This window comes from Pteropus vampyrus, unplaced genomic scaffold, assembly GCF_000151845.1.
Source record: "Pteropus vampyrus isolate Shadow unplaced genomic scaffold, Pvam_2.0 Scaffold42, whole genome shotgun sequence".
Lineage (NCBI taxonomy): Eukaryota > Metazoa > Chordata > Mammalia > Chiroptera > Pteropodidae > Pteropus > Pteropus vampyrus.
Genome location: NW_011888823.1, coordinates 3266009 through 3276716, shown reverse-complemented (window position 1 = coordinate 3276716; position 10708 = coordinate 3266009). Strand labels below are relative to the sequence as shown.

The window sequence follows — 10708 nt, the reverse complement described above, 5'->3', positions numbered from 1 at the left end:
ATCATTTGTCTTTTTTAATACTCTCTAATAGCATTTCCTTCCACTTGGCCAGATACTTTCTATCCACTAACTCAGATGCATGAGCCTCCTTCCTTCCAGAAGGCTCTTCACTCCTCCAAGAGTTTGCTATCATCAGAGATCTTGCCACCTGAGTAGACACATAGTATTTTTTCAGTTGGCTGAGTGTGGAGAGGTGTGCTTCTCCATCCCTCCCCCTTTTCTCCATCTCTATCCTCTCCACGTTTATTCCAAGTCAGTGCGTCTTCTCACACTTCCCCTTTAGAAGAGAAAGGAGTTTCACACCTCCTCTAGCCTCATTCAGGTTCTATTTTTAAAAGCTTTTGTGTAAAAGTATATTAAAGGACCCTGGAAAGACTCAGAAGATGCCCTCATCATTTCCCATTCCCTTTTTGCCCTTTGTTCTGATTACTATTGCTGCATAAGAAATTATTCCAAATTTCAAGATCCCAAACAATCATTCTATTTTGCTTATGAATTTGTGGGTCAGGAATTCAGGAAGAGCTTGGCCAGGCAGTTCCCTCTTGGAGTCTCTCATAGAGTTGCATTTAGACATTGGCAAGGGCTGCAGCCATCTGACAGCTCCATTGGGCTGGACGTCCAAGATGGCACACATGGCTGACAGTTGGTGTTGGCTGTCAGCTGGATGCTTGCTAGGCTATGGACAGGAACACCTATCTATAGCTGCTCCAGCTTGGCAATCTCAGAGTAAAACCTGGCAGAACCTACATGGCCTTTTCTAGCCTTAAACCAGATTCAAGGGGAGAGGAGTGTCAAATAATTGTGGACGTATTTTAACCATTGCCACTCCTACCAAAATGGGATCCTCTCACGATATCTAGAACATTATTCCTCCAAGACCACCTTCCCAGACAGGTTCTTGGCCATGCTCAGTGCTATTAGACTTCTCAGGCTGATGCTGGGAGTGACTTCTCCTGGGAGAATGAGTCATCAGTTTCCACCTCCCTCAGTTGCTGCTACAGGAGACTTGGGTTCTGGTCTGGACTTTGCTACTTTTTTAAGCTTTTTAAAGGAGGGACGACTATTTCCAGTCCCCACACTTGGGCTGCAGATGCTAGTAGCAGGCCTAGTTGCCTAATGTTGCACTCAGCTCAGCCCCTCCCAACACAGCACTACTCGCTGTTAGAAGCCATCCTGCAGGCAGGCAGCGCCTTCAGGCTGTGTTGGGGAAGACCAGTGAGCGCAGGTTCACATGGCTTAGGAAAGGCCATGCACAGGGTGACTGAGCCTTTCCAAACGAGAGAGGAGGTTGCAAGGACAATTTGGGGATGAGTGCCTGAAGAGAGGCCTCCTCACAGGCAAGTCAGGGACCCAGGGTGCAGTGACCCCTGTGTTGAGGGCAGTGTGCCCAGGTAGCTCCAGAGGTCTCATGGTCAGGAGCTTCCCCCACTTTGTCTCCTGGACCCTGATTTTCCAGTTCTCCCTATCTCCAGCTTTCCCCGAGGACCTGTAGACTAGGCACATGTCTCGTACTTTGTACCTTGCTTGGCTATAAGGGGCTACTCCACGTTTCCTCCCCATGCACTCACGGTATGTTGGGGGAAGGCAGAGAGAGCAGGTGTCTGAAGGGTGCTTTGAACCCAAGAAGACCAGCTCTGGGCCAGTGAGAAGGGAGGACATCTTCATGGGAAAACCCTAAACATCTCCATTACTGGTGCAGGCAGGAAGGCCAGAGGAGAACCAAGGTCAAGAGTGCTGGATCTCAGGCTTAAAAACCTGAAGTTGCCTTGGGCCCTTTCCTCACCATCATTGCTTATCCAAACAGGCTTCAAGTCCTGGTCACTTTCCTGCGTAAATGTCCACAATCCATTATCTTCTTTTTGACCCCACAACCACCTCTTCAGTCCAGGTCACCAACTTTTCTCTCCAGTAAATGGACTCCTCGCTTCCAAGGCTGCCTTCTCTGGTCTGTCCTTTACCGTGCAGCCAGGTAAGCTTTCTCAAACAATCTAGTCACGAGCTTCCCAGCTTCAAACTCTCCAGGTGCTCCCCCAAGCCTTCAGGATAAAGTCCCAGTGCATGGAACACAAGGTTCTGTGCAATCCAACTCTTGCCCCATTCACCACCTCAGCTTTTCCAAATCCACATACACTAAATAGCTTTGTGATGCTGACCTGGTGGTGATTCCTCCAAAATCCCAGGCTCACTCACGCCTCCAAGCCTTTGCATTTACTATGTCCTCAGTCCAGACCCCTTCCTTTACTCACCTGCAAACTCCTTCTTGCCCTCCCTGCATGATCTGCATCTCTAGGAAGTCTTCCTAGTTCCTAGCCTCTCTGCAGCATTCCAATAGCCCCTGTGAGAGTGTCAGGCACAGCACTCAGTACATGGTGTAGACATCCATCTCCTTGAGCTGTTCCCTACCATCCAGTTCATCGAGGACAGAAACTGCCTCTTTCCCTCACTTTGGCACAGTGCCTGACACAAGGATATCCAGTAAACAATGACCGAACAGGTGAATGAAGTTTACAATTGTGGATTGAGCCACTTTGGGGGCTGAGCATGAGCCTGAGAGAAGAGGCAAGCATTGGATCAGTAGCTTCCTGGGTCCGAGTGCTATAGTTGACCTTCTGAGTCTTGGCATCATAGAGGACGGGGCGAGCTAGGTTCTGGTGGAAGAGGTTGGGGCAATCACACTGCAGAGATGGAGGATGACAGGCTGTCTCTCTTTGTCTCACTGCTCACACAGTCTCCTCAGATCTGGGCCCAGGATTCCCAGAAAAGCTGCAGGTCCAACTTCTACCCCAAGGTTGGTCTTTTGAGGGGCTGAATTCAGACAGTTTTTTCTGAACCTTTGCAGCCTTCTCTGTCTGATGAATGAATGTGTTTCCTGAGATCACCTATCTAGAACAGAACAATCTGGGTACACCTAATGGCTCTGTTTATAGGATAGAATGTGCCCAGGCCCAGTAGGAGAGGTAAGCCCCCTCAACTCCATAGGAGAGAGCCTCTGTCTACAAGGGTGAGAATGTGCAAATGAGTGGACAAGAGTACCTTGACCTTGACCTTTTATGTTTCTCACTATAAATAAGTTCATGGACATTCTGGTTCCTGTGAGCCTGGTCCATGACAGTCTGCCACAGAGCAGTGAGTCAAACCTAGATGTACTAACAAAGCAGATTTCCAGGCCTGAAATGCTAAGAGTACCTTCCATTGAGGACCCAAGTTCACCAAGGGAAAAGCCTGTGGTATAAACAGGGGGCCTTAGAAACGTGGGGGAAGGGAGAAATGGGTAAGAGGGAGTCAGATGTATGGTGATGGGTGGAAACTAGACTTATGGTGGTGAGCACGCTACAGTGTGTACAGATAATGAATTATAATGTTGTAAAAGTTATATAATGTTATTAACCAATGTTACCTCAAAAACAAAACAAAACAAAATGCAATGAGCCCGAAAGCCAGATAGATGCATGGATTCAAATCCTGCTTCTGTCACTTGCTTATCTTGGGCAAGTTACTTAGCCTCCTTGTGTTTCTGTGTCCTCACCAGGAACATGGTAATATTATAGTATATACCACAAAGGGTTGTTATGAAAATTAAATAGGTTCTACATGTAAAGCACTTAGAACAAGGCCTGGCAACAGGGAGTCTTCATTAAATGATAGCAGTGGTCATTCATTACAGCCTGTGGGGACCTATTCCCCGCTCCCCGCAGAAGACACAGTCTCCAAGGAATAAAGTTTTCTCTGGAGTTTTCCTCTGTGGAGGTGGGAAATGGGTAAGGTAAGGATCTGAGCAGTCACCCCCAACACTGCACTCTCCGTACGAGGCTAGGACCAGGGTGGCCGTGTACTGCAAAAACTGGCTCTCCACAGAGGGGAAACCCTTGCTAGTAGCACGGACCAGTTTCCATGGTGTAAATCGTCTCACCAGGGCCTATTGCAACCGGCTCATGAAATTTCTGAAATATAACAATCGTACCACTGGGCCTGGGAATCTCAGCCGATCTGCGGCGAGCGCAGAAAAACCTGTCTTGGGATGGACAGACTAAGAGAAAATGAAGAAGGGGGTCATCCTGTTTGGGTAACAAACTGGGCCTTCTCTAGACCAAGCAATGTTTCTCAAAGTGTGGTCCGTGGACCATCTGCCGTGTTTGGGGTGTTTGTAAAAGTAAGTTCCTGGGCCTTGCTCTCCAGCTTCAAAGCAAAATCTTAGAAGTGAGTCCAAGGATCATTTTTAAACAAGCTGCCTAGCTGATCCTGAGGTTTAAGAAATGCTAGGTAAGGAACCCCCGACTTATCCAAGAAGTCAGAATGGGCCACAAGGCAGAGGTACAGTCTCCAGAATCATTTCATACCACAGTCCATTATCCACAGTGAAAAATCAGAAAGCCAGGCACCCAGAATAACCAGAGTAAACAGGGGAAGCTCCTTGACCAGAGCACAGGAGCTGGTTCTAGATGAGTGAAGTGACCATGTACTAGTTATCTCACTTCTCTCCTCCCACCGTGTTAGGGCCGGCCTCGGGGTCAGCACGCTAACACCCTGCCTGGCGCACAGCACAGCACTCTGTTGGGGCTCTGCAGAGCTCCTGGGGAGAAAGGGCCTGCAGAGGGCATGGGAGCACTGGAGGTTTTGTCCTTCGGGGAAGGTAAGCACACCCCTAGACAGGTCTACTCCCGGCTTCAGACTGCCTGTGTATGCACCCCACTCAGCATCCTGGACTCTATGGCTCTAACAACTTAAATAATTTTTATTACAAAAGGAAGAAAAGACCAAAACATCCCCAAAATTCTCCATGGGCTTCCCCCTCGGCGCCAATAAATAAGGTGGGGAGACTGACCAGAGGAGGGGGTGAGGGTCATGGTTCAGCAGAAGAAGGAGCTTAGCCTGGCAGAGGTGGGAAGGACCTCCCCGCCCACTCCCCTGGTCCTGGGCGCTGTGCTCACATTGGCTGGAACACAGACTCCGCCCACTGACAGCAACAGTCTCTGGGTGTGTCCCGTGGAGTGTGGCCAAGGAAGAAGGTCATGCCTCAGGATGGCCAGAATGGCTGTGCCACCCTGTGGCCTTCTCAATTTGGGGCAACATTGAGTCCAGCCGGCTCCCTGCTGGATCCCAGGGAATCTAGCAGCATCAACTGAGGTGCAAGCCCACCGAAGAGGGGCCTAAGACAAATGGAATGAGCTCACCCCATTGGGGGAGGCAGGTATCAAAAATTGCAGTGAGAACTGGCTGGGTTGGGACCCACCGTGCCAGCTTCGAGGTCTATAGGATAGAAAGATAGACCACCCCGCCCCCTTGCCAGCTCAGCTTGCAGCTCTGTCACTACACCAAGATGGTGGTGGTGGGGGTGGGGACGCTGGCATCGCCCAGTCAAGTCTCAATAGTATATCTCTGTGGTGGAAGAGATGGTGGGATCCAGTGCCCCCTGCTCAGGTCCCTTCCAGGGCCAATGCCTTCCTGGCAGGAAGGCCTTTGGATCCAGTTGGGCAGTCTCGGGAGGGCAGTGAAAGGATCTTTTCAGCTCCCTGGCACTGCCATGCCCAGCGAGTGAAAGTTGTTCTCTTCCAGCAAGAGCTGTCCCAGGTGGTAGAGCAGCTGGGGGTACCAGTGCACACCCTCCCCTGGGGTCCAGCTGCTCCACGCCAAGTTGTGAAATAGTCGCAGGGGCCAGAAGACCCACTGAGCCAGGTGGTGGTCAGCCACGGCTGCGAAGCAGGAGGCCACCACATCCTCTACCACCAGTGTCCCGTGCCTCGTTAGTGGGGCATAGGCCCCAAGGGCAATGTGTGTGGAGACAGCCGCCACTCGGGCAGGCTGCAGGCCTGGCACCCCAGCCACCAGCACATATTGACCAGGCTGAACTTGACTAGCAAATGTGGCCCGGAAGTGGGCTGCCGGTTCTGTGTGGTTGTTGGCAGTGAAGAGCAGGTGGGCAGGAGTGAGTGCCAAGCGGCGCGGGGGGTCCTGGGTCTCGATGACCTGGAAGGCCCTCAGCCTATCTGGCTCTCGATCCAAGAAAATGAGCACGTCGCTGAAGGTGGGGTTCCCATCCTCCCCCATGGCCAGCACTCGGTCTCCTGGCCTCACAGCTGACAAAGCCACACGTGCCCCGCTCTCCAGGCGCACCTGGGCTCCAGCAGGGAAGCAGCCACCTGTCTTGGCCGCGGCTGAGTGCTCTGTGGGAAGAAGGGACATGAAGGTATTACTGCTATGGAGCTCAGATTCTTAGTCACAACCCCACTCCCCAGCCCAGCAGAGCTCCTCTTGCTCCCAGAGAGCCCCCCCACCATATCTTGGCCCCTGCCCCCCTTTCCCATGCAGCCTTGAACCCACTCCACCCCACAATGTGGTCTTCTGCTCTCCTCCCCAGCCTAATCCTTTCGCCAGTGAGAGGAACATATTGTGGCTCCAGTGAGTGAGAAAGAAAGGGCCTTCCTGAAGGCCAGCTGAAGTCCTCCATCTAGTCTAAATCCTGACAAGGCTGTGAAGCAGGGAGGCCAGAGGTCAGCTGAGCCAGGTGGGGGTTGGGGGTTGGGGGTTGAGGGTCAGCCATGACTTGACACCCAGAAAGCTGCAGCCTCGTGGAAAAGGCGAGTCGCTTGGCTCCTCTAGGGTCTGGATGTCCCATGATTTCTCACTCCTTCATCAGACGCTCCCCCAAAATTGCCCTCTCAGACTGACACCCCAAGTTCTGTGCCAGAGCTGGCCCATGGAGTCTATACGGAAGTGAGGGGAAGACCAACTGCGGGGCAAATACAGACTCCGGGGAAGTCTGGCTCAGTGGCAAGGGCGGAAGCACTGTCTTCAGTTCGTGTGCTGGCTCTTCGTGCAGGGACAAGACACAGTGGTATCAGTTGGTGGGATGGAGAACAGTGTTCGGCGGTCAGGAATAATGAATGGAATTGCCACTCTGGGAGCTGGCTCTGGGCCGGTGTTTGCAGGGGAAGAGTGAGTGTGACTTGGAATAGATACCTTTGGCAAGAAAGTGCTGAGGGGAAGAGTAGGGGTGGGGTTACCACTGTAGGCCCGGGGAGGGGGCGGGGAGATGGGGGTGGTATCAGGAATAGGAAAAAGTGGGCCTGGTCTCAACGTTCCAGGTCTACAAGTGTGACTACTGCATGGTGCCAGCATGGAGGGCTGAGCCTGCCACCCCGTGGAGTCAGGCTTGGCAGTCACACAGGAACCATTTGAAGCATCCGTGACTGGGTTCAGTGTGGGTGACAGGGACACTGACAAGATTTGAGGGAGGGGTGAGGCCTCAATGCCTGCCAATTCGGATCAACAAGGCGGCAAATCTGGGAAAATCCACTTTATTGAGTCCACTCTGTTTATTCTGGCCCTCATGGCTTGCTTTGCCTCAAAATGTCCAACATCAGGACCCTGAGGGAGAGGCTAGGGACGCCTGCGCCCCCTAGGAGGGGGATACGCCCTGCCCTCAAGGGCCTGACCTGCAGTCGATGCTGGGTTCTGAACCTCTGGGCTCCTGGCTCCTGGTCAGGCATGCTGATGTCTGGGCACACCCTGGCCCCACCGCCCGACTCGGTTTTGCACCGCACTGGGTGGGGAGGCTGTCTCTGTCACAGCCTGGCTTCCACATCTGTCCAGCTTGCTCTGTCTTGCACCTCCTGCAGCAGGCTCTGGACTGTGGATCTCAAGGTTGGCACCCAGCAGCGCTGGGACAGGGCCCTATCTCCCTAAGGCTCCTGCTATTGACACTACCAGGCACGGGAGGAGCAGGCTGTCACAAGCAGAAGTGGGGAGCGCCGCCGACGTCCTCTTTCCCGGGGCTCCCGCCTCCAACCCCGGGCGGGTCTCTTCACCTTCTTGGCCCCAGCGGGCCCTGCGCCTCCTGCCCACGCCCTGCGGCCCCGGCCCCGGGCCCAGTCCCCCGGCAGCGGCTCACCGGACTTGACGGAGCAGTGCACGTGGGCCTTGGACTCGTAATACACCCAGTCGAAGCCGGCCTCCACTGCCAAACGTGCCAGCAGCCCATACTTATTGCGGTCGCGGTCCGACGTGGTGATGTCCACTGCGCGGCCCTCATAGTGAAGCGACTCCTCCGAGTGGTGACCGTCTTCGTCCCAGCCCTCGGTCACCCGCAGCTTCACGCCAGGCCATTGGTTCATCACCGAGATGGCCAGGGAGTTCAGGCGGTCCTTGCAGCGCTGCGAGAGGAAAGCACAGCGTTAGGGAGAAGAACTGGCGCACATGCAGGTGGAGCCGCAGCCTCGCCCTGGGCTTTCCCACCGCACCCACTGGAGTTGGGAAACTGGGGGCCCTAACGTGCTTCCTTCCACTCTAGTATCCGGCTGCCCCAGGGACCGGAACCGCACGGTGGCGCCACAAATCTGGAGGGCGCGTCAAGTCGCGTACCCTTGGGTCTCCCTTTTCTGATAAGTGGCCCCTTCCTCCCGTGCTCGCTCTTCCCCGCTCAGGGTACTGATTATTCCACAGACCAGGCTTCACCCTTCCAGTGCCCAGTCCCTATGGCTCACCGAGGCACCGGAGATCAGGAATTGACTGCCCGCTATCTGGAGGGTGGGGGTGGTAACGAGCCGACTGCCTGCGGCTGGCCTGCTAGGCATGCAAGGCCGATGGTGCCCAGTAGGTGTCACCGTATCCTCAGGGCTGAGGCCCGGGAAGACCGGCCCTGGAGGCACAGCAGGTGCGGAGCCCCAGCAGCGTTGAGGGGTGTGTTGGAAGGGAATCACTGGCCTGCCTGGATTCCTCGGGCGCCACAAAGCAATCCTGCTGGGACTCTCTTACGATCCAAAACCCGCCCGCAGCCCTTCCCGGGATTCGGCAGCCCTGGAACCAGAAGTCGGTGGAAAGGCCAGTGCCGGGCCTGGCTCAGAGGAGGGCGACGCGGAGCGTGTTCCACTACAAGGGTCGCGGTTGGTTTGATAATCCCAGGCAACGTTCTCCCTTAGTCCAGAGCCCTCCGTACCTCTGCGCCACCCCCTGAGAAGGGACACGAGAAACCGAGCCTCTGATCTCAGGGAGCTGGCTCCACGCTCTGCCTCACGTGGGGTGGGAATAGAGATGCATCCCGGGGGAAGAACGGGAGAGATCACCTGTCTGTGCTGACTTCCCGGGTGCCTGCAGCCCAAGGGACCCTGCAGTTAACTGAGAGGAGGGGCTGGCGGGAGAAGGGGCCCATCCACAGTCCTTGACTCTGAAGTGCGAGGTGCTGCCAGGTGTTCGCAGCCCATGTCTCAACCTACCCCCAGCCCGCACAGCCCGGCCCCACAGACCCTTGGACTCGGTCTCCCAGGAGCCAACGGCGTCTACAACCCAAGGCCCGGCTGTCCTCCCCGGCGAGCAGCCTACCTGGGGCGCTCACTGCCCCGGGAGGGAGCTCCACGTATCTTGCCGCCAGGCTTCTAGCCCCCCACCTATGTCCGCCCATGGGCCCCTGCTCCCCGCCCCTCTTTCCCCCGCTACCCCTCCTCCTCGGGTCCAGAGCTTGGGCGCGCGCTGTCAATGATTGCCCAGCCCGTGGCCCGGATCCTTATCTGCATTCCTCGGCGCCCGGCCCGGCCCGGCCACCAGCCAACCTTCGCCCCGACACTGGCCGGCCAGCCCCGGCGCCAAGGCGCATGCCGAGGGCCGTGGTCTAGCTGCTTTTCCTAAAGCACCTAGAACGCGAGCTTCCTGCCTGCGGGGGAAGCCCCGGGAGACTGCCTAGGTCTCTTCCCTCCGACCCGGTTGCAGAGAAGAAAGGTTTTCTCCCGGCCCACGACCACCTCCCACTCTCGCCGAAGTTGGGCTGAGCGCAGGTCCTGTTCCGAGCACGCAAGAGACTAACTTTAGCTCTGCTCCCTGCGTCCTTGGCATCCCAAGCCCCTCTCTTCCAAGCCTCTCAGTTCCGTCACCAAGCCCAGGGATCCCCCAAATTCGGTCCCAGAGCTGGAAGGCTCCAGCTCCCCACCCTTCAACTGCAGCTGCGCCGCTCAGCTCTCTGGACAGACACGTGGGCTCACCCGGCAAGTTCCCTTCCCCACCTCCGCCTTCCACGCGGCTCCTTAACCCCAGACCTCGCCGAAACGCTGCTTCAGGAGAGGGCAGAGCGGCGAACCAAGAGCGAGCGTGGAGGAAAGGTCACGGGGCCCTCCGCGCCCGGAGCTTCTTCGCCTCGGGGTGCCGAATGGCTTCGAAATGAAAGGGGCGCAGCTGTGCACCTGGTTAGGCCTGGAGGGACCTCGTGGGTACCGAAGGAGCAGGAGGCAGCCGGGTCGAGGTACCTCCGGGTGCCGCGTCTGACCCGAGCTGCCAGCGCTCTGGGGCAGAGGGACCGCCGCCAGCCGGCTGGGCTGTGGCGCTCGGCAGTGAGGAGCTCTTCTCACAGCCTCCGGCGGTATCCGGGATGCCGACGCTCCCGTCGGGACCCCTGGCCGGCCCATCTCGGGCAGGAGGCAGCCGGGCTTGGAGAGAGGGGCAGGTGCCAGGGGGCGTGCCAGCCAGTCGAGAAAAGGTGCCAGGGGGGCGGGTAGGACCGGGCAGGTGGCAGTGCTTCGGCGGCGGCGCCCTGCGAGGGCGGGTCGCGCTCACCTGGGTCATGAGACGGTCGGCGCCCGTGTTCTCCTCGTCCTTGAAGATGATGTCGGGGTTGTAGTTGGGAGTGAGCTCCTTGAAGCGCTCCGAACTGCGCGCGATCTTGCCTTCATAGCGCCCGCTGGCGCCCAGGGTCTTCTCCGGCACGTTGGGACTGAACTGCTTATAG

The 10708-nt window shown here is 56.2% G+C and overlaps 1 protein-coding gene across 1 annotated transcript; it reads right to left on the bottom strand.

Moving 5' to 3' along the window:
- Positions 1–4708: 4708 nt before the first annotated feature.
- IHH (indian hedgehog) lies at positions 4709–10702 on the bottom strand. The gene is made up of 3 exons (XM_011358571.1): positions 10537–10702; positions 7889–8150; positions 4709–6161 (listed from the first exon to the last, which is right to left on the bottom strand). The coding sequence occupies exons 1-3, from the start codon at positions 10543–10545 to the stop codon at positions 5503–5505; spliced, it is 930 nt and encodes a 309-aa protein (XP_011356873.1). The 5' UTR covers positions 10546–10702; the 3' UTR covers positions 4709–5502.
- Between the last annotated feature and the right edge of the window lie 6 nt (positions 10703–10708).